This window comes from Quercus lobata, chromosome 6 (assembly GCF_001633185.2).
Source record: "Quercus lobata isolate SW786 chromosome 6, ValleyOak3.0 Primary Assembly, whole genome shotgun sequence".
NCBI lineage: Eukaryota > Viridiplantae > Streptophyta > Magnoliopsida > Fagales > Fagaceae > Quercus > Quercus lobata.
Genome location: NC_044909.1, coordinates 38,180,889 through 38,204,213, shown reverse-complemented (window position 1 = coordinate 38,204,213; position 23,325 = coordinate 38,180,889). Strand labels below are relative to the sequence as shown.

Here is a 23,325-nt window from a genome sequence, read left to right as displayed (position 1 = left end):
TTGCGTGGAGTGAAGCTACTCGTTCTTAATGGTGGGAGGCTTATTTCTAGGAGGATGACAGCCTCAGCCCCATAAGTCATGGAGAAGGGAGTCTCTCCTATTGACCGATGTGGTGTAGTCCGATATGTCCATAAGACGTGTGGTAGTTCTTCCACCCATCTTCCCTTCGCATCATCCAATCTCTTTTTCAGCCCATTGATTATGAACTTATAAACAACCTCGGCCTGTTCATTTCCTTGGGGGTAGGCTGGAGTGGAATACCGGTTTTTAATTCCTAGGTCATTATAGTATCTCCTGAAGGCCTTACTATCAAACTGAAGGCCGTTATCCGAGATGAGGGTATGAGGGACCCCAAATCAAGTAACAATGTTCTTCCAGATAAACTTCTTAGCATCTACATCCCTGATGTTGGCCAGGGGCTCGGTTTCAACCCATTTGGTGAAATAGTCTATGCCAACCAATAGGAATCTCTTATTTCTTGCTGCTTTAGGGAAGGGCCTACAATATCCAAGCTCCACTAAGCAAACGGCCACGGACTGGAGAGAGGATTGAGGACCCCTCCTGGTTGGTGGATATTCGGAGTAAATCTCTGGCATTGATCACACTTCTTGATGTATTCTTGGGCTTCCTTCTGCATACCTGGCCACCAATATCCTTGAGTGATGGCTCTGTGAGGCAGGGATCTTCCTCCTGTGTGACTTCCACAGATTCCTTCATGCAACTCCTCGAGCAGTAATTCTGACGCTTCGGGATGTATACATAGCAAATACGGCCCAGAATAGGAGCGCTTGTACAATTTGTGATCCTCGGACAGCCAAAACCGAGAAGCTTTTCTTCGTACCTTCTCAGCTTCTGATTTCTCTTCAGGTAGTGTGTCATCTTTTAGAAAGCTCACTATAGGATCCATCCAGCTCGGACCCACTCTGACTTGATGGATCCGAACCACGTCCTGCTTGACTCCATCTGCTCTGCACAAGTTCTCAACAAGGATGACCCGTGATAAACCCTAAGCCGAAGAGGTGGCAAGAGTGGCCAATGAATTTGCGTGCGTGTTTTCACTCCTAAAGACATGTGACAAGTCGAAGAATTCAAAATCTGATTGCAAGCGCTTGACTTGACTCAAGTACTCTTGCATTCTCACATCTCTAGCCTCTAGCTTGCCCTTCACTTGGCCCACAACTAGTCTCGAGTCTGAGAATGCTTCCACTGCCTTTCCCCCCATTTTTTGTACCATGGCCATTCCTTTCAATAAAACCTTATATTCGGCTTCATTGTTTATGGCTAAGAACTCTAGTCTCAATGATTTCTCTATGGTAATCTTCTCAGGGGATATTAGAACTAATCCCACCCCGGACCCCCTTTGGTTAGTTGCGCCATCAACGTACACTTTCCAGCGTGAAGGTCCTTGCACGGAGATTGTGCCAACCGATTTTTCATCCATGTTTCGCTCCTCTGCTCTTATTTATATCGGGGGTTCGGCAAATTCGGCTATTAAATCAGCGAGGACTTAGCCCTTAATGGAGGTCCGGGGCATGTATTTAATGTCGAAAGCTCCTAGAACTGTGCTTCACATAGCAATTCTTCCCGTGTAATCGGCACTTCGGAGTACAGACTTAAGCAAGAGCTGAGTTAGAACAACAACTGTATGCGCTTGGAAGTAATGAGGGAGTTTTCGCGTGGCATGCACTACTGCCAAAATTGCCTTCTCCAATGGTAAATAGCGCACCTCGGCCTCATGTAATGATTTACTCACATAATAGACTGGCCGTTGTATGCCACCATCAGTTCGTATCAACACCAAGCTTACAGCATGAGGGACCTCCGCGATGTAGGCGAACAAAACCTGATCGGACTCAGGGCTGGACATGATGGGTGGCTGGGATAAGTATTCCTTAAGTTGCTGGAAGGCTAAAGCGCAATCCTCGAACCATTCAAATCCTTTCCATTTATTCATCAGGAGGTAAAATGGCTGGCACTATCAGCAGATCTGGAAAAAAACCGATTCAAGGCTGCGATCATTCCAGTGAGTCTCTAGACTTCTTTGGGATATCGAGGAGGTTGGAAATTATGAATTGCTTTGATCTGATCTGGGCTTACCTCAATTCCCCTATAAGTTACCATATAGATCAAAAATTTGCCAGACCCGACACCAAATGAGCACTTAGAGGCATTGAGACGCACTTTGTGTTTCCTTAAGATGTCAAAAATGACTCCGAGGTTTCCCACGTGCTCAGACACTACTTTGCTATTTACCACCATATCGTCTATGTAGACTTCAATACTCTTGCCCAGCTATGGCTCAAACATTCTAGTCATCATCCTTTGGTAGGTAGACCCCACATTCTTCAAATCAAAAGGCATCACTTTGTAGTGGTAATTTCCAATGGGAGTCACAAATGCCGTTTTTTCTTAATCATCCAGGGCTAGTTGTATCTGATGGTAGCATTGGAAGGCATCTAAGAAGCTCATCCGAGGATGGCCTGCAGTTGCATCCACTAATTGGTCTATTCAAGGCATGGGGAACGGGTCTTTCGGACACGCCTTGTTTAAGTCTGTGAAGTCCACACAAACTCGCCACTTTCCACTCTTCTTTTTTACAACCACAATGTTAGCCAACCACTCAAGGTAGAACACCTCCTTGATAGTCGCTGTGCGTTTGAGCTTTCTCACCTCATCCCTGACAGTGTCGGCGTGCTCCTTGGATGGGCGCCGAGGTGGTTGTTTTTTGGGAGAGGCTAATGGATTTACATTTAAGTGGTGGCAAATGAAGTTCGGATCAATTCATGGGGCATCATAGGCATCCCATGCGAACACATTGGTGTTTTCTCTAAGGAACCCTATCAATCCCTCCTTTTCCCGAGGGGGTAGTTGAGATCCCACCTGGGAGAACCTCTCTGGGTCATCGCCAAAGATCACCTTTTCTAAATTCTCACATTTTGCTTCCTCGGCTGGTGCATAAATAGGCGACGCTAGGGTCTTTGATTGCTATGAGCTTTCTTCAACATGGGCCGAGGACTCCGCTTCAGGCCAATGTGAGATGGCAACCACCAGGCATTCTCTCGCCATAACCTGGCAACCTCGAATCTCCAAGACCCGGACCTTAGAAGGGAACTTCACCTTCTGATGTAAGGTGGAGGCAACGGCTCCTAGGGTATGAAGCCAAGGTCTGGCTACAGTGGCAGTGTAAGGGGAGTAGATATCCACTACAATGAAGTTAGCCTCCACTATCTCCGGGCCGGTTTGCACAGGTAGTCTAATCTGGCCCTTTGGCATGACCATCTTTCTGTCAAAAGTCAACAAGGGGGAGCTATAGGACGTCAAGTCTTCTGGTCTCAGCTTCAACCCCTTATAGAGATCGGGGTACATGATCTCGGCCCCACTACCACCATCTACTATTACCCTTTTTACATCGTAACCCCCAATCCGAAGAGTGATTACCAACGCGTCGTCATGGGGTTGGATGGTTCCGATTTTGTCTTCCTCGGAAAAACCCAAGACTAGATGAGGATACACTTTGGGCCTTTTTGGTTCTGGGGTAGAGTTATCAACTGGTAGCCAACCTACAGACATCACCTTAGTAGGACATGAACCCGTCCTCCCCGGAGCGACAAAGATTAGGTTTATCGTTCCTATGGGTGGTCTCAAGAAAGTGTCTCTCTGGGGCTCCTAGCTTACCTGGCCTTGATGACCATTGGAAGGATGCAAGAGGTGTCCCAGTTTCCCTTCTCAGACTAGCTGATCAAGGTGGTTCCAAAGGTTCCTACAGTCTTCTGTAATATGTCCGTGGTCTTGGTGGTATTAACAATACAGACTCCTATTGCACTTCATGGAGTCTCCAGCCATCTTATTCGGCCACTTGAAGAATGACTCATTCTTGATTTTCTCTAAAACTTGCTATACTGGTTCTCTGAATACGGCATTAACCGTCTATGTATTGGTTGATTCGGATTGCCCTATGAAATCTCTCCTCGGACGGTTATTGTTATATTGGTCCGACCTAAAATCACTCCTTCTTTGTGGGATAACCTTTTCCTTTCCTTTTTCTTGCAGCTGGTCCTCTTCCACCCTTTTTGTATTTGTCAATCCGATCCATAAGTTGACGTACACTGGTGACAGGCTTGCCAGTCAAGGATTTCCTCAAGTCGTGCTCGGTTGGGAGACCGCTTTTAAAAATGCTAATGGCGACATCATCAAAGTTGCTATCCATTTCATTGTACATTTCCCAATATCTGTTCGAGTATGCTTTCAGAGTTTCTCCCTCACGCATGGACAATGACAACAACGAGCTCAGAGGCCGAGGAGCCCTGCTGTTCGTAATAAAGCGAGAGCCAAAGGCTTAGGTGAGCTGCTTATAGGAATCTATGGAGTTCTTCTTCAAGCCGTTGAACCACCTTATCGCTGCAAGTCCTAGGCTGGACGGGAAGACCTTGCACATCAAAGCTTCGTTCTTGGAGTGGACGGCCATTCTTTGATTAAACTGGCTCACATGCTTTACGAGGTCCGTTCGACCATTATAAACGGTGAATGTAGGCTGATGGAACCGCCGAGGTAGCCTAGCCCCTTTATACTACACGTGAAGGGTGACTTACAGATCTGATCCAAAGCCTTACTCATGGTGTCATTACCCAGACCCCTACTAGATGGGCCCTTTTGCTTTTATCTATGATGGTGCTCGTCTTCGTAAGAGAGGGTTTCGCTTGGTGGAGTTCTAGATCTCTGCCTGTAATTGTTGTCCTCTTCATCGTTAGAGGATATTTCAGAATCGGAAGGAGATCGCCTCCGCTGTGCATAGTGCAGTTTCTTTTTCAAGCCATCTATCTCCTACTGCATGGCTTGGTTGTTGTTTTGTCTTTGGGATATACGACTGCCCACTTGGGAGTGGCTTTTGCTCATTTGGGTGGTATGCACACTCCTTTCTCGATTCCTTTCATTGTCCCGATTTTGCTCAAGGTTAGGAAGATTACTCTGTCACTGGGACCTTGCGGGTTTTGTCCGTTGGGGATCTATTTGGCGTGGGTTCTCTTGGTGTGGACCTGATCCTACCATGTTTAACCACTGCACTCACTAACACACAAGTTCTCTCCACAGACAGCGCCAATTGTAGGGATCGAGTTTAAGCACTATTCTTAAGGGATAAGTGAATTCAAGCCCAAGAAGCCTAATACAATAAATTTGTAGAGAGTGGATAGAAGAACTGGGCTTTAATGAGTGTAACAACAGTTAGGGATGACTTGAAGAATGAACAAGTAAAACAAATGTGAACTTGAGCAAGCAATTCAGTCCTCGGCACTAGTCCGAGGAGCTTTTACTTATATATTTCTTTAGTGATAGTGGTAATGGTTACAAAGTTGGTTCAGATCGCTACAGTGTGTCTTCTGGTTCAATTTTTCGATCCCTTTCCTCAGGGCTCCTTCTTTTTTATATACTACTTTCCTTCTTCATCTTCACTGTGCACGTGCAGGTCGGATCTGATGTTGTTGGTCTTTTCACATCAACCTCCTCCCAAAGCTCTTAGGTAGTAGCTGTGAGTCTGAAAAACCACTGCTCAGGTATCATTTTCACATTAATACGGCCAGAGTGTTAGTTATGGAGCATTTAATGTGAAGGCAGCAGCTTTTCCTGGAATTGCTCTACCGCCATGCTCCAGTGCGCTTACTTTCTGTACTTATCTTTTCCTTGGGATGTTTTGGAAGATTGTCTTTGTCGGTAAATCAATTTTCTTCTACTTCGGCCTCTGCTAGCCGAGGACAGCGTTGTCCTCAGCACGGTTTTCTGGGTCGCAATGATTTACCACTGTCTCCTTCATATATGATTCTGGACCTCGGCCTGGGCCTCAGGCCCAGTACGAAAGTTGGATGTATGTCACTGGGCCTTATGACCCCACATATACTATTTTTTATTGAGCTCCAACAGGTTTTTTATTTTTATTTTTATTCTTCATTTTTGTTTTAATTAAGAACCTGAGTAGTCATAGAATGCAAAAAATCATGTTCCTAATGCAAATAAATGGTTAAATTTAAGAAAATGAGATTGAGATTTTAAGGTGTTTCTTATTATAAATAAGTTGTAATTTTCTTATTAAATGATTATAAAGAAGTGGATGTTGTTTGGTAACAAAGAAAAATAATATAAATTTATATGTATAATGTGTTAATTTTTATATTATTTAATGAATACAAATTGTGGGGCCAGGGAACTTATGATCCGGCTCACGCTCTACTAGGACCTAGGGCCCGTGCCGAGGAGGGTATTTGCCGAGGACGAATGGGGAAGGGCCAAAATGCCGGGGGCACAGCCGAGGATGACCCTGTCCTCGGCACTCCAAGACTTCAAAGGGAAGAGCAACATCTCGTTGAAGGCTGCCCCCAAAAAGCCCCCTGAAGGAGATGCGAGTAGAATGGGACCCACGTGGGGGTACGGTGCGAAACTGGTTCAGGGTAAATACGTCCCCTCTACATTAAATGCATCCGCCAACGTCCTAACCATGTTAATGAGAAAAGACACCTGGACAGGGTGACTTCGATTATCGCAACTAACAAAAAGCAAGGAGGGATAGCTAATGGGACGGGTACTGAAGTAGGCACCTGCCTGATCAACAAGTGGAGGACTAAGATCAACCAAGAAGGGCTATATAATGTGAATGTTGATGCACCAAGAAGGGGGCTGGGAAAAAAGACCAAGAACCAGAGCCTCCTAGACCGCCATAAGGAGAAAGATCCCTTGAGCAAACACGGCCTAATTCTGTACGAACAAGACGACTAACCCTTGCCCGGTGACCAAGACCTAGCCTTTCAAACCCACGCTCTATAAGTGATATTGTTTGGGTCTTTTTACGTGCGAACCCAAAATTATTATGGGTCGTTACAAATTGAGTCCTTACACAAATATATATATATATATATTTTTTTTACATATTATGTAATAAGGGCATAAAAATCAATTTATATAAATTACATTTTTTATCCTCTCACTTTTTTCTTTAACCAAACAAAAGACTTTTCCATCCTTCCACTTTTCTACCCCTCTAATCAAACACACATGAGGGAAAATTAAATATTTTATATCCTTCTACTTTTCTATCCTCTTACTAATTTTCTATTTTCCTACTTTTTCACTCCTCCAATCAAACAAATCCTTAAAAATTGCTTTTATAAAATGTACTGTCTTAAAACACACTTTTACGTACAGCTTATTCAAATAAATCCAAAATTGAAGAATTATGCAAGGTTTAGTAAATTTTTAGCATAAAACTTAACACTGTTAGACAATTCTACAATATTTCTTGATTCTTTCATTTTTCTCCATTAACTATTTACTTATCATTGCTATTTAAACACTCATTCACGCATATAATTGTCCTAATATAATTAATAGAAATTACTGGAAGAAAACAGAAAACTTTATGGATCCTAAATTTTCAAACAATGTTAAATATTGTTCGTGATTAGGAAATAAATTAGATATTTAAAAAAAAAAAAAATGAAAAGTCTTGATATCTAATGGTATTAGCCCAAACTTAAACAATTTTGTATTTTACCCTTCTTTTTTTTTTAAATGAAAAATTGAACGAGTTAAGTGACTAAAAATAAAAAATTAATAATAAAGGTTTACAGATTCACTGTTTCTTTTTATTTATTTTTAAAATTTTGAAAGATCCTTTTTTTTTTTAATAGAAAAAAGATCCTTCTTTTAAACCTAAAGACGTTGTTTTAATCACTTTAAATTCTAGAGATAAACCAAAAAAAAATCGCTTTAGAAGCAAACAACGGCTTTCAAATTCTCGTTTGGACTAAATTGTTCTTTGACGACTTGCTTATATAAATAGCTTGATAGAGCCTCCACTCCAAGCCACGAAAGTTTCTGTTTGAGTGCGTCTCTCAGTAAGTTGTCGCTGACATTTTTTCTTCCCAAGTTTTCAGATCCAAATTCTGTGTGTGAAAAGCATTAAAGAGAGAAACACCCAAGAATCAACATTGTTCTTTTATGTTAATGTCTGTAACAAAACAGACTTTGGTGAAGTACTTATCCTTATACAATTGCTAATTATAGCAATTTCTGAGATATAGTTATTTTTGGTAAAGTACTCTTCTTCAACTTTTATTAAGAGACCAGCTTTCTTTTATCGTTACAGAATCTGCGGAGTTCTACTTCTCTCTCTCTCTCTCTGGTATGTCCCTTTCGAATTCCAAGCCCTTCACATTTTCTTTTGCCATTTGTGAAAATTTTTGGATTTTGTATGAGATATTCTGTGGGATCGGTGCTCTGCTTTTTAAGACCCATGTTTAGATCTGTATGGATTTTTCATTGTAATTGTATTTTCTCAGCTTCTGCATTTCATTTTCCTACTTTTGCTTCTCTGTAGTTTCTTTTATTGTGGGTTTTCGTTGGAGTTTGATAATGTTGCTCGAATCGACATTTTTTATTTTATTTTTGGTGGTACTTTTGATTTCCATATAACGTTTCAAGAAAATGTTTTTTTTTTCTCTGACTTGTCTTTTAAACAGGCATATGGTTTGATATATAGAGTTTGATTGAAATCATAATATGATTGGAGATGTTCAATTTCCTTCTGTTGATCATGTGAAAGATCGGCTTCTATGAAAGCATACTTTATCATATTTGATCATCAAGTATTTTTCCACATTCTCATTATTAAGATTTCAATGAGATTATGGAGTTTTCGATTCGTTTGTCATATAAAATAAGAATTTGAGTTGCGCTTGGTTTGATGGAGTTTTCTGTCTTTGAATAAATGTTAGTATTGATGGAAGATGAACTTTTGGGCAGGTATAGGTTGAGATCAAAAGAAATACATCATGTTGGGCAGGTTATCGCCTCGTAGGAACCTGAGATCCAAAGGATTTAAGGTGAAGCATGCTCTCCAGATATGCCTTTTGCTTGGAGTTTGCATCTGGCTGCTTTACCAAGTCAGGCATTCTCGTGATAAGAAAGCAGGATCATTTGTTGAGAGTGCAAAAACTGGGAATGGAATCTTGAAGTTGGGGAGAAAAGATCTTCATCCTCAAGTGGAAGAGACTGCCATTAGAGATGCAAGGCACAAGGAAGACGAAGATGTGGAAGAAACCAATAATGAAGAACAAAACAGGCCTGAAGAAATTGATAATGTAGGAAAAGTGGATGCAAATGATGAGACAGATGTACATGACAAGGACAAAGTTGAAGAGGAAGCAGAGCATAAAATGGATTCAGAAGATGGAGTGAAAGAGAAGGAAGAGAGCCGAGATAAGGAGACTGAAGAGAGCAATGAGAAGGAAAGAGAAGATAAGGAGTTTGAAGAGCGCAAAGAGCTGAATGAAGAGAAGGAGAATGAGGAGATCTATAAGAAGAAACAAGAAAACATGGAATTTGAAGAGAGCAAAGAGAAGGAAAGTGAAAACAAGAAGTTTGAAGAGAGCAGAGAGAAGGGAGATGAAGAAATTAGAGAAAAGGATAGTGAAGAGAGCAGTGAGAAGGAAAGTGCAGAGAGCAAAGATAAGCAAAATGAAGATAAGGAGAATGAAGATAACAAAGAAAAAATAACTGAGGATAATGGAAGTGTGGAGGGGAGTCAAGGGGGAAATAATAAAGAGGAGAGGGAAGAGAGGAATGAGCCTGGTAGTACAGAGAAAGAAGGTAAGATAGAGGAGCTGGGTTCATCTGAAGGTCAGGTTCAAGATGGAATTGATAGGCAGAATGAGGCAAGAGAAGAACAGTACAAGGGGGATGATGCTTCTAGTGCTGTTGTACATGAAAATCAAAATATAACAAATGAGCAAAGCAGTTGGGAAAATTCAAAGGATGCAGAACAAGTCAAAAACAGAGAAAAGAAAGATTTTGAGCTGGAGAATAAAACAAATAGCAGTGAAGTAGTTGATCTCAATCACAATGAGTCAGACAAGAATGTGAGAGAAACTGAAAATTTTGAGAAGAATGACTCAACAAATGCAACTAGCAGTGAAGATGGTGGTAACAAGAGTAATCAGCCAGAGTCAGAGAATGGTTCCAATGCTAGTTCAAATGATACAGTCCCTACTGGAGATGACTCTACCCTGCAAAATGTTGTACTACAACAAACTGATAATTCTGAATCAGGCTCAGCAGCCAATAGCAAGCAACAAGATTCAAGTGGAACACCTTCTACAACAATGGAGAATGGTGATGCAGGTAATGGAGAATCCAGAAATACTTCTACTAATGCTGATTCTGCTGTGCCAGATACGCAGACCGATGGGTCCAATGTATCTGTTGAGACAGAAAACAAATCTGAACATTCAGTCATGCATGGAAACAATGATATCATTCAGACTGTAAAGCCCAACGGTGATTCTGGACTAGAGGGGACACAAAATGTTGTTTTGTCATCAAGCACAAATGACAATGTGGACAATGGTCACAAGGAACAAGTTGATTCTTCAGATTCTACATTCCAACAAGAGAATCACTATGCTGATCAAAGCAACACAAATGGCCAAAAAGAACCAGATAATTCTTCCGATTCTTCAATTCCTCAAGAGAAAGACTCGTCCTCAAATACAGATACCAATGCTGATGCAGGAAAGAATGAAAATGAGAATGTTCAAAGCAACAAAAATGACAGTGAAGGTGCAAGCCAAAAAGAATCAGTTGATTCCCAGGAAGAGAGAGAGGCATCATCAAACACAAATAGTGACAGCAATGGTAGCCAGAATGATCAAGTTGATTCTTCTATCCTTCAAGAAGAGAAAGGTGCTCGTACGGATTTGGAAACTTTGCCAGAGACCAGAACTGAAGGGAATCACAACAGTGAGACAGCTGCAGAGTGACATTTTTCTTGGAATTGACTGTAGCAATCTTTACACGTTCGTTTATGTCAGTTTTTGTTTTCTTCTTTCTACCTGAGGTCCTCAAGCGGGTACCGTTCTTTGCTTGTGCTCAATGTCTAAGAAATAATATCTAAGTTTTGTGGGACAAGTTCAGAAGAGAAGAATTTAGGTTCCCAATGGCAATATGTAATTTGTTACCATTTTATTTAGTGCAAATTGATTCTATGAATGTTGCATGGAACATGAGAAACATTACACATAATTTCCTGTTGAAAGCACCATCAGACTCCAACTTCGATACACGAGCTAATTTTCCTTACAGCAAAGGCTGGCAATGGTATAGTGTAGGTGAAAGTCAGTTGCAACATGCAAAGACATATGAAGCATGCAGTGTAGTGCAATTGGCACAAGCAATGAACACTGACAACCCCTCCAAACCTAAAATTGACTTTGAAAAGTCCCACCTAACCCCCATCTTAGACTGAACATGACATGCGAACTTTTATGATTATAAGTTAGATTTAGGATGACCAGGTACTGGATAGAGCACGCAATACAAATTTAGACTGGGATCTGTTTTTCATTCTTTATTTAGTTTTCTGTTTATTGGTGGGGAAATTACTTTCCTTTTTCCACTCACTGTCATGAACCTGAAAATTGACTATGGAGCGGCTTCAAATACTATAGCCTACCAGAATCTTACCTCTGCTAGAATGTCATGTTATTAAGAACGAAGAACTTTTATTATTATTATTATTATTAATATACATCTTAAGTGGAGTAGGGGGATTCAAACTTGGACTTGTAATCACCAGAAAGTACTAATTAACCAAAAGGTCATTAACATAGCAAAGCACTATTTGCATCAAATAAATTAAGTTTTTGCACAGCTTCTCTTAGATTCATGTTAACGGATGTTTTTAGGGTAATTGTTAACAAACAATTTTAGCAAAGTTTTGACATCATTTTCATTGGATATATAAAAAGCTGTCAAAACATTAATAGTTTTTTTCTTTTTCTTTTCCCATTAAAACATTCCTAAAATGATTTTTACTAACAAATGTCTTAAAGACATTCATTAACATTTCCCTTTTTTTATAGGTAGATTTTCAACTTTTCGCTCTTCCAAGGTCCAAGACAGTACCATGAGCCTAAAGAGTCCGAGAATAAATTCTCTATATCAATTCTCTTTAGAGAATAAATTCATATACTTTTGTGGATGTTGGCAATCCTAAACATTAAGCCTAGCTAATAGAGGCACCTTAAAAATTCTCCCCCATTTTGTTTTCTTCCTTTTCCACGTCATTTTTGTTTTGAAAAATAAAATTTAATTGTCATTTCTCCTGAATAAGAATCCTGAACTCTTATCTCTTTTCATAAATCAATAGGAAAAAGAAAGAATCTACTGCTTAATAAAGGTCCAGAAAGCATTCATGTACACATTCAAAGCTAAAGCAGCAAGTTGTTTGGCCTCAGTCAAACTTCTATTATGAACTGTAAAAATACAAGGCTGTATGTCTTTTTTAAATGAATTCTTGATTTCTTGTTTCAGAGCCTCCATTGACAAGCCACTTGATTTTCCTTCATGCACAATTCTTCCAAATCCTTATTTCCTACCATTCCACTATCTGCTTCATGCCTAGTTGTCTTGCTTTCATAATGGCCTCTCTCACTGCATAAAGCTTTATATATATATATATATATATATGTATATTTTTAATCAAGGCTGCAATAAGGCTCACTACTTTCTTGCTCTTGATGTTTGTACTAACTGTGAGTCAGCCTACAAAAAGTGTATTGCCTTGGATCACTTTTGCCACAAATGCAACCCTACTCCCCCTTATCTGTGGCCAAAAACACCTTTATAATCAAATGAGCTTCCCAATCTAGTATGATTTCAAGAGTCTCAGTTGTGTTAAATTTTGCTCCTACTTCTACTATCACAGTGCTTTAGCATGCATTTGTAAAGATATCTAACACAGATCAAACAGATTCATCTCAAGCAAATGCAGTTGTGAAATCAACTCAGACCAAAACGACATGTAGTCAGGAACTGAAACCCAAAACTGTGTAGCTTAATGTAATTAGTTAGTGACAAGATTAGATAGAGTGGAAGGCCACGTGTTATTAATCTATTGGTGCCTTAGAAAGTTTGTTAGATCAGAGTAATTGGCGCAAGTTTGTTAGTCTATTCACATGTATAAATAGCTTGAATTTAATCACAGTTTATAATAAAATTCCCTAAATTTCTCTCTATAATTGCTTTTTCTCTTCAGCATTAACACATCATAGGTTGTTGCTGTTACTTGGAGTGGAGTACCCTAAAAAATTGTTTTGCTCTTGTTGAACCAAATAGATCACAATGTAACTGCCATCATGGTCATCAGGTTATCCCCGTCTTTTCCAGCTTGTTAGCCAGTAAACGTCTATTGGTAATTTGATTGGCATCATACCTAAAATTAGTAAAAGATAAAAGAGATTCAACTGGTCTTTTGACCAAATGGACAACTTGGATCCACATCAATGTTTCTCTTGATCAAATTCCATTTGAACAGGCAAGGCATTTCTGACGCGCTGTCCAAATGAAAACTACTAGCTTAACAAGGAAAGTCTCCAAAAGTTGAACCACATCTCATTTTGATCAGGAACCACCACCATTATAGGGTTTGCTTCCTGTGAGACTTCAAGATCATTGTTTCTCAATAGCCAATAACCCAGATTGACTTGCTACCTGGTAGAGACCATTTCATGCCACAGACCAAACAAGCTTATCAGGAATATTAGACTTTGGGATGGGCAGGGTAATAATTTCCTCTCCTTTGTCTTGCTCATAAAATTATCTTACCAAGCCTTGGTTTCAACATCCAGGGTCTATTTAAAAGATTAGCCACCCTTTCCTCTTGTTGGATAAGTGGATGTGAGCAATCTACTTTTAAAGAATAGGTGGGAGAAATTTCAAACAAGAGAAGAAAACTTAACGAGGACTTCAATGAGGACCAAATAGTATTGAATCCTTGCAACATAACCGACACCTTGGTAAGAAAGAGAGACTTCAGTTTGGTCCCAACCAACCCAAGGGTGGGCGAAGGAGGCTCGTATGGGTAAGTTAACAAATAGGTGGTGAAGTGAAAAATGACCAAGTAACAGTATGTCAAGATAGCAATTCCCAGTATGCAAGTGAATAGAAGATTGCTCAATTACATTGAATGTGATGGTTTGTTGCGAGGCACAATAAATGTTGATGTGAAGGGAGCAAGCAGACGCTAGTTATAAGGGCGATTGCAATGGACAACTAATTGGAAGAAAAGATTTGCAAGTCAACGGCTAGGTCAACCAAAATAACTGAATAGCTCAATCTTCAATTTTAGGCATAATGATTCAAAGTATCTTTTGTTCCAAATTTCCAACCCTCCATTTAACATTTAAACAAATAATTTTCCTGCAGAAAAAATGGATTTCCAAATCCAATAATCATGTTTAACTTTACAACCAAGTAAATCTATATTAGGAAAATATATTTTTCTTTACACACTTTAGGGGCTGATAGATGAGAAGAATTCAAGATTCTACAGTATTTTTTTGGCTTACATGGCTTGATTCAATATGGAGACTTTCCTTAAACCTAATCCTCCTTGCCACAAGCGAAGGCTTAGAGTGTTCAAGCTAAGTAAATGGATTTTTTCTTTTTTCCTAGTATCTAGTTTATCACCCCACCAAAAGCTACAGATAATGAAATCCATCTTCTTACAGATGATCTTAAGATATTTTAACACAAGAAGGAATATAGGTAGTGCTTGTTCTTGAAGCAGAGGTTTAATAAGGGTTAACCTATCAACTTGTGTTAGAAATTTACTTTTCCACCCTTGACGCTTATTAGAGATTCTATACAGAATGTATTGGAAAGACTGTTTCCTTCATGGACAAATCACAAATCTAGTTTCATTACTAGATATATTCCATGGACAGGAAGCTAGATTAACCCATAAAATTGAAGCCAGATTCCTTTGCTCGTTATCATGCATATTGGAGCTAAAAAGTACATGAAGCCAGATTCCTTTGCTCGTTATCATGCATATTGGAGCTAAAAAGTACATTAGATTTACAGAAATTAACAACTTGCCCATATATCCTACAGAGCCAAGCAAGAGTGTTTTTTATCCCATCCAAACTCAGGATATTGCCCTTCAGGTTTGAAGAGGAACAAAGAGTCATCAGCAAATAATAAGGAGTATATAGGAGTGCATTAGGAGCAATTTTGATTCATTCACAAAGTCCTTCTCCCTCGCTTATAATAAATATGCTAGGGTAAGGAAATGGGGGACCCCCTGCCTCGGTCCTCTTTGAAGAGAAAATGCCTTTGCAAGGCCACCATTGAGTAGATTCAAAAGAAACATTCATAACACATTCCATTAGTAATCCCATCTAATTTTCACTAAAACCCATTTTAACAAGGACAGCATGAAGAAAACTCCAACTAATTCTATCATAAGTTTTGGAGACCAGCAAGAGGGGTTTTTCTCTTTGGTTTTCCTCTCAGTATATGTTAACACCTTGCTGCTAGTGTGAACCCAAGCTTTCTCGGGTGTCACTCCATGGCTGGCTTGTTTCTGCCTGCTTCTGCCAACTATCAAATGCCTTTACTACTACTAATACCAAAACCTCTTGTCAATTCACTCACATTCCACACTAAATGATAATAATTGCAATCATTAAAATCAATCAGTTGGAAAGTGAATCATCCAGACTATCATCAATTTTATTTAGCTGAAAGTATGGGAAAAAGAAAACACAAAACAAGAAGTACTAAACAACTTGCCACTTGCAAGTATTAGTCCAGAATCCATAATGCAAAAAAGAAAGTCTTATCATCAACATCCAAAGGTAGTACGATAGAATCTGACAGGATGGAAAGAATGTGCAACACTTGGTAGCTATGGACTCAATGCCTTAGTGGTGCTCGTGCTTCACCTCAAAAAGCCCATTAGGACCTGGATCCCAAAAGAGAGACATCAAAATAAATTTGTTTGACATGTGACAAACAGATGAAATAATAAAATACAAAGATATCTAAAAGCATAATCAAAAGAATATGTTTACAGGATTGATAAGAAGGAAAAAATAAATCAATAGTCACGCTTCATTTAATCAGCTTAACCCACCTAATCCCCTTATTTTACTCCAAGAAAGAAAAGATGTGGAAGACTATTTGCATAAGTTATGAAATGGTTTCAACAAACAATGTTGCAACAGTTGTAACCCAGTCTACTTCAACACCTCACATTAGAAACACAGCCAAACAAGTACTTACACAATGAATCTCAAAACAGCAAAGCCCTAAAGTCAACCAAATGGAGGCAGCTGACAGATCTAATAAAAGTAAATCAAATGCAACCACATACAAGGTTGCTTAGAGGATCGAAATCAGAAATAATTCAAAGAAACTGATGAGTAACTAGACCACAATATCATAATTTATAGCTGTCGAACAACAAATGTAGATATTACCACGCCATGAGAACAGGCAAACAAACTGATTACAAGTTGGCTACACTTCCTAACTGGGAGGAAACAAATAATTAGTTCTAGCCAGATTGAAATGAGAAGTACAATGACCAATGAAAACTCAAGGACACAAGTCCTAAACTGAGTCAATAACATGCACAACCAACCTGAATATATAATAAAACACTAGAAACTTCACTACAGCATGCCAGCAAAACAAAGTTGAACTTCAATAACCAATACTATGAACACCCAGTGTCAAAAGACAAGCTGACCAAACCCCAACAATACTATTACATATTAAATCAAAGTTTAAGTGGGATTAATGGGTTATGGTATGAGCAATATGTTTAACCCTATTACACTCAAACCCAACAAAAGCTTTCCAAGATAAAGCCCTAACCTTATTCCAAAATTTCTTTAGTAAATTTTACAAGGCAATCCCATTAAGGTGAAACTATTCATGAAAATAAGCTATATTTGGAATTTATGCATGACGCTAGTTGCTTATTGCATACAGGGCTTTCAACTCTTTGGTTCCTCCTCATTTGTGTTTCAGTTGCAAAGAAAAAAATAACATGGATGCTCCTAGTCCCAAATATCACAATCAACTTGCACTGCATCAATCAGAAGGCACTACAGATGATAACTTTGACTTCCATTTAGATCACCATGAATCTTTTCATGTTGTTTTTATTGGTAAGTTAGACGCATCAAAAAGGTCCTAAACCATGACCTCACTCTCCACTTAGCATATAAGGGGAGGAGGTGACAGTTGAGCTAGAGCTCCTAATCTACTTGAGACGGCTTGCTCTTCACCCTAAAATCTAAATACTTATTTTTAAAGGTAATAAAATCTTTAATTAAAAAAGAAAGAAAAGAAGAGATAGGCTTGCTCCCCATGTAAAAAAGCAGTGCACTATGGGGGAACAAGAATCAATTGGTGACACGCTCAGGACTAAAGAACAGTTATATATGTTAAGTTATTTCTGTTATTGTATTCCAATTTAATGGTATATTTATGTTATCTTAATGGGATTTTATAAGATATTATAATAAAATCAACTTACTAAAAATGTAATATGATTAGTGTACATATTATATATATTGTGTTTTCAGGCAAAACAATGAAACATACCCCATGGAAGTTTTTGTTTTATAAAAAGAAAGTTTACCACAAAAACACACACACACACACACACACACACACACACACAAAATACATGCATATGTGTAATATATGTATAAAATGCGTAGGAAAATAATAGAGAAATTTTATCAATGTTACAAAACATACCCCATGGAAACTCCTTGTTGCGAATGTGTAAATACGGGTATGGCTGCATAGATAAACACAACAATAAGAAACAAGATACCATCACATGAAACAGAAAATGATAAATTGAAATTGTAATACACACGCAATAAAAAGCATTGAAGATAGTAACTAGAAGAAGCTCAATGTTACAGCTAACCCAGGTTGTCATAGACATAAAAATTTCTCACGCCGCATGTAAAGTAAAAAAATAAAATAAAATAAAATCAGATGGCTAAAACAGAAAGCTTACAGGAGGCTCGTCGAAGTGGGGATGGCCCCTTGATAGGTTATAAATTGCTAAAATGGTGCAGGTAGCAATACCTGCAAATGTTATCTTTTCCCATTTTGCCGTCTCATCTATAAAATAAAAATAAATAAAAATAATGTAATATCAATTGCATAATAACAAGAAATAGAAATGAATATTTGTACATTTACAGTTACACATCTAATCAACAATCAAAGAGAGCACATATACAAATCCAATAAAATAGCAAACAATATAGGCAAAACTAAACCTTAACATCCTACACACTGTCCCTAATTAAAAGCCCCCAAATATTTTGAATTGATATTGAGATTTCGAATACGAAGAAATTAACCAAGCAAAGGCATTAAACTATAAAAAATTTTCCCCCAAATCAAAATTTCATTTCCTAAGCAATTAAACGGATCATTTTCCAAACAAATCAGACAAGAAAACCAGCCCTAAAAACCACGAAATACGATTACTTAAATCGAGATGATAGTTTAGCGAGTCAAAACCCTAATATTGAATAAATCAAAAAAAACCGAAACAAGTCAAAGATGACAAATCATATTTACAGGCATCGTCGTGGTGAGCAGAGGAGGCGAAGTTGCGCTTGGGAGGAGCAGAGGGTCGAGAGCCACCACGCAGAGCAGTTCGGAGAAGACCAGATCGGACCATCGCCATAGCCATTTCGGAGCTAGCTACTCTCTTTCTCTAGTAGTATTGTTGGACTATCGACTAGTTTGGTGTAATTTTTGGAAATGAAAGTATGAAACCCTTTTTTTTTATACTCTTTTCTTCGCTTCTAGGGAGCAGTCAGCAGAGGGTGTCGCACGTGCCAACCGTATAAACGCTTCAGGCTTCTTCTCTTTTTTTTTTGGGATTATAATTTATAATTTCCTTCCCAAATAATTTTTTGGGGGCAAATTATACTTTTTTTTTTTTACCATAATTTTTCACTTTTTTTTTTTTTTTTTTTTTTGAGAAAGAAACTTCCATTTATTAAAAAATCAAATCGTGGCTGAATCAACCATTACAAATTGGCGAATATCTTGTGGTACATCTTCCATCCAGACAGTTAAATTAGGCTTTTTAATAATCCCTCTTACCAATGCATGTGCAACATTATTCCCTTGACAACGTACATGAGTAAAGCTAAGGAAATTAAAAGAGTTTTGTAAACTTTTAACATCCTGAATCAAATGGCCATGCAGTGCCAGAGAAGGATTTGGTTCCATAAGCTCCTTGACAATGTTTTTTAAGTCGCCTTCCAGTATTTCCTTAGTGATACCAATTGCCAACGCAAATTCAGTAGCTCTTCGTACTGTAAGAGCTTCAACTTGAGCCACTGTTGTAGGGAGTGGAATTTGTTGCACCATAAATGCCATAACAGCTCCTTTGTGATTCCTGATGATTACACCAAGACCGGCTTTACCCTGTTGGCTAAATACAGCCCTGTCGTAATTCCCTTTATAAACTCCTTGCTCTAGCGGCTTCCATCTGGTATGGTTTTTGTGCTGCAGCATCCCTATTGCTGGGTGGATGCGTTGAAACTTTGCTTTTCTATCTTTAGACAAGGGTAGAATCTGGTTCACGGCCTTTAAGGATGCTTTTCCAAGCATATGAAGTGGATGAGGAGTCTTTCGCTTCAAGAATAGTTTCCCTAGGAAAGAACCTTGCTTTGAAGACCCTATAGAATAAGGAGTTGTCATCATGGAGTAATCTCCATGCTAACTTTGCAAGCATTGCTTCATTGAACATTGTCAAATCTTTGAAACCCATACCTCCTTGGCCCTTGTCTTGACACAAATCCTCCCATTTCACCCAATGTACTTTCCTCCTCTCACCCCTTTGTCCCCACCAAAATTTTCGAATGAGAGTCTCAATCTCATGACATAAAGTGGTAGGGAGTTTAAAGCAACTCATTGTAAAGGTGGGTATGGCTTGGATCACTGATTTAATGAGGATTTCTCTTCCGGCTTGAGATAAAAGCTTTCCCTCCCACCCTTGAAGTCTGTTCCAAACCTTTTGCTTCAATCGGTCAAAACTTGCCCTTTTATTCCTTCCTACCAAGGCCGGTAAGCCCAAATACTCTTCATACTGCTTCAACTCATTTACCCCAAGTAGATCCATAATTTCCTTTTGCATCACACTTGGAGTAGATTTGCAAAAAAACAAAGTCATCTTCTCCCTATTTAATTTTTGCCCCAACACCCTCTCATAATTTGACAAGATCTCCAATACTTTCTGACAATCATGAGTAGTGGCCCTACAAAACAAAAGGCTGTCGTCTGCAAAAAATAAGTGAGTTAGTTTGGGACCATTACGACAAATAGAAACACCCTGTATTTCACCTCTCTCAGTAGCCTTTTGGATCATTCTGTGAAGACTCTCGGAACAAAGCAAAAAGAGGTAGGGTGAAAGTGGATCTCCTTGACGTATACCACGACTTGGCTTAATGTCTCCAAATGGTTCCCCGTTGATCAATAGGGAATATGAAACTGAAGTGATGCACTCCATGACTAAAGCCACCCACCGATCATTAAACCCCATTTTGATCATCACATCTTTCAAGAAAGACCATTCCACCCTATCATAGGCCTTGCTCATATCAAGTTTGAGCGCCATGTAACCCGAATTTCCAGAGTTGTGATTCTTCATATAATGCAATGTCTCAAAAGCCACAAGGATGTTGTCTGTGATCAATCGACCTTTGATGAGAGCACTCTGATGCTCCGATATTATTTGAGGAAGCACCCTCTTTAACCTATTTGCAAGGACTTTTGAAAAGATCTTGTAAAGCACGTTACAGAGACTAATAGGTCTGTATTCAATAACATTTTCAGGATTTTTTGTTTTAGGAATTAAAGTGATGAAAGTATGATTGAGAGGCTTGGGCAAAGTACCCGAATTTAGAAAAATAAGCACATCATGGATTACATCACCTCTTACCAACTCCCAAAAGTTCTGATAAAATAAAGGCGGCATCCCATCCGGGCCCGGAGCCTTCAGTGGCGCCATCTGCTTCAATGCACTTTCTACTTCCCACGCTTGAAATTCTCTAGTCAAAGTTTCATTCATTTCCACTGTTACTACTTGTGCAATAGAGTCCAAGTCACCCACTGAAGCTTCTGGATTAGATAAGGAGAATAGTAGCTGATAATATTCAAGGAAAATGGCTGAAATCTGATCTGGTTGAGTGCACCAATCATTTGACTGGTTTTTGATCCCTGTTATAAGATTTCTTCGTCTTCTCTGAGTTGCTCTGCAATGGAAAAATCAGGTATTATGATCACCGTCTTTGAGATACAAAGTGCGTGACCTTTGGCGCCACATCCTCTCTTCTTTATCCATGAGTGAATTATTTCCTTCTTCAGCTGAATAAGGTTGTTTGAGTAACCTCTTTGCAATGCCATTTTCTCAACCCGGACCAATTCCTTTCTGTTTTTCTCTAGCTTAGTTCGAACGTTCCCAAAGCAATCCTTACTCCACTTCATTTTGCCCACACTTTTCCACTTTCTTGATCACTCTAATGGACCCCACCTCTTCATAACTGACCTGCCAATCTCCTTCCGCGGTTTCTCCACACCCCTTGTCACCTAATCACATCTCTTCGAATCTAAATAGTTTTTTCTTCAGTAAAAGATCCAACTCCAACTGTTCTATCCACAAGAGCTTGTGATCCAAAGTTGTGCTATCCACATGATTAACCCGAGTCCCTGGATATTTCACAAACCAATCATAAGAGACCACAGCTTGATCCAACCGTTCCCATATCGAGACCCCGCTGCTGTAATGCTTACTCCAAGTAAAAGGAGAGCCCTTGAAGCCAATATCTATGAAGCCGCACTTATCCAAAACTTCACGGAAGAGTTGCATTTGTCCTTGTGGTCTTACTCGTCCTCCAAGCTTCTTAGATTGTTTAACAATCTCATTGAAATCCCCGGCGCATAGGCAAGGTAATGAGCTCTGTTGGTGTAAACTCTGTAAGAGGTCCCATGATTCATGTCTTTTGCATGTTTCTGATTCACCGTAAAAACCGGTGAAACGCCAAGCTGCCTCGGAATCTTTATTTATAATCGCATCGATGTGATTCACAAAAGAAGAAACTACATCAACCATTATATCATTCTTCCAATACATAGCCAAACCTCCACCTTTATTAATCCTCTGCACAAAGAATTTTTTGTCAAAACGAATTCAATCCTTTACGTAATCCAACCTTGCTTCATTCGCTAATGTTTCGGCCAAGAACACTAGAGTGGGAGCTTTTGCCTGCACCAAGTCCGCAAGCTCTTGAATTGCCAGAGGGTTTCCAAGCCCCCTGCAGTTCCAAATGATGCAACTCATTGCTCCTGACGGGGCTGAACAACAGCCTCCGCCAATATTGGGAAGTTTTCTTTATCCTCGTGTGAAACCTGAAGCTTTTTACATGGTAACTCACAGAGATCATCAGTCCCATTCATGGAACGTTTTGCACCAATGTGTTCCTCAGTGTTGGAAACAGAGCCTGCACTACCCCGTAAGAGACGTTTCCATTTTGGCTGGGGAAAAATCGCAGAGTTTGTGAGTGCATAGGAGTAGTTGGACATGTCACGTAGTGGGGCTGCATGTTTTGCATGGCTATGATGCTCATGTGGTGGGGTCAAAGCTACACTTTCATTGATAGCCAGCTCAGCCCGGAGATTCTCCATATCGAATAAAGGAGAGGCTTCCTTCTGGCTAAAATCCGTGCTTGGAGGCTCCTCATAAATGCCAAGATCTTTGTCAATCTCCTTTAATTTCTGAGCAAAGTAATCTCCCTTATTTCCGTGATCCTGAAATGGGGGAGTTTGATTCTCATTAATCTCTGCAGAAATATTGGAGTTTTGGTTTTGAGTCTCCATAGAATCTGCCTTCATATCTGTATTTTCCTTATCAGGATTCATCACCGGGTTTGACCTTTGAATCGGATTCATCCTCGGCTTGGGTTGCTCTTCCCTACATTGCTGGGTTGAAACGTTCTCCGTTCTACCCTTATAGAAACCCGACACCCGAACGACATTCTTCCTTGAAGGTCCTAACTGGATTGCTCAAATCCATGAACCAAATTGTTGCTCTTCTTTTCTCAGAGTGCCTTTGCTTTGTATCCAAAGATCACAGTCCCTCTCACCATGGTCAAAACAGCCACACCAATAACATATGTTAGGCAATCTTTCATACCTGAAATTGATCCATATTTTTCCACCATCCTCGAACGTAATGACTCTTCCTCAGCACAGTGGTTGGAAAACATCCAATGTAACTCGCATTCTAATGTAATTGCCTCCCTCACAATCTGCAACGCCAGTGGACCGATTAACCTGGCTTCACATATATCTTCAGCAACTGACTTAATTCTGTATCCAATTGGGATGTTGTACACTTAAACCCAAAAGGATGCCTTGTCCAGTTTTAGATCGTCAAGAGGAGTT

At 39.4% G+C, this 23,325-nt stretch overlaps 4 protein-coding genes across 6 annotated transcripts; 1 reads left to right on the top strand and 3 right to left on the bottom strand.

Annotated features, from left to right (window-relative positions):
• Positions 1–1,006: 1,006 nt before the first annotated feature.
• On the bottom strand, positions 1,007–1,441 carry LOC115950242 (uncharacterized protein Mb2253c-like). The gene has a single exon (XM_031067472.1). The coding sequence runs from the start codon at positions 1,439–1,441 to the stop codon at positions 1,007–1,009; it is 435 nt and encodes a 144-aa protein (XP_030923332.1).
• Positions 1,442–2,985: 1,544 nt separating this feature from the next.
• LOC115950240 lies at positions 2,986–3,570 on the bottom strand. Its single transcript, XM_031067471.1, has one exon. It carries the CDS (start codon positions 3,568–3,570, stop codon positions 2,986–2,988), a length of 585 nt encoding a protein of 194 aa, XP_030923331.1.
• A 4,185-nt stretch (positions 3,571–7,755) lies between these two features.
• LOC115995146 (myb-like protein X) lies at positions 7,756–11,043 on the top strand. 3 transcript variants are annotated; one of them, XM_031119591.1, is made up of 2 exons: positions 7,756–8,160; positions 8,787–11,043. In XM_031119591.1, the coding sequence occupies exon 2, from the start codon at positions 8,817–8,819 to the stop codon at positions 10,800–10,802; it is 1,986 nt and encodes a 661-aa protein (XP_030975451.1). In that variant the 5' UTR covers positions 7,756–8,160; positions 8,787–8,816; the 3' UTR covers positions 10,803–11,043. The 3 variants fall into 3 exon arrangements, with proteins under 3 accessions (XP_030975451.1, XP_030975450.1, XP_030975449.1); XM_031119590.1 differs by having other exon boundaries at positions 7,756–8,166; positions 8,785–11,043; XM_031119589.1 differs by having other exon boundaries at positions 7,756–8,167; positions 8,788–11,043.
• A 4,465-nt stretch (positions 11,044–15,508) lies between these two features.
• Positions 15,509–18,645, bottom strand: LOC115950567 (cytochrome c oxidase subunit 6a, mitochondrial). Its single transcript, XM_031067757.1, has 4 exons — positions 18,448–18,645; positions 17,873–17,979; positions 17,602–17,644; positions 15,509–15,790 (listed from the first exon to the last, which is right to left on the bottom strand). Exons 1-4 carry the CDS (start codon positions 18,560–18,562, stop codon positions 15,750–15,752), a joined length of 306 nt encoding a protein of 101 aa, XP_030923617.1. The 5' UTR covers positions 18,563–18,645; the 3' UTR covers positions 15,509–15,749.
• Between the last annotated feature and the right edge of the window lie 4,680 nt (positions 18,646–23,325).

Excerpts from the sequence above, each read along its gene's own strand:
- LOC115950242 (XM_031067472.1), bottom strand. The coding sequence starts at position 1,441 with ATGGATGAAAAATCGGTTGGCACAATCTCCGTGCAAGGACCTTCACGC.
- LOC115995146 (XM_031119591.1), top strand. The coding sequence starts at position 8,817 with ATGTTGGGCAGGTTATCGCCTCGTAGGAACCTGAGATCCAAAGGATTT.
- LOC115950567 (XM_031067757.1), bottom strand. The coding sequence starts at position 18,562 with ATGGCTATGGCGATGGTCCGATCTGGTCTTCTCCGAACTGCTCTGCGT. Across the intron at positions 17,645-17,872 it reads CCCACTTCGACGAGCCTCCT|CCATACCCGTATTTACACAT; the intron begins GTAAGCTTTCTG and ends TTATCTATGCAG. Across the intron at positions 15,791-17,601 it reads CAACAAGGAGTTTCCATGGG|GTCCTAATGGGCTTTTTGAG; the intron begins GTATGTTTTGTA and ends TTTGGGATCCAG.
- LOC115950240 (XM_031067471.1), bottom strand. The coding sequence starts at position 3,570 with ATGTCTGTAGGTTGGCTACCAGTTGATAACTCTACCCCAGAACCAAAA.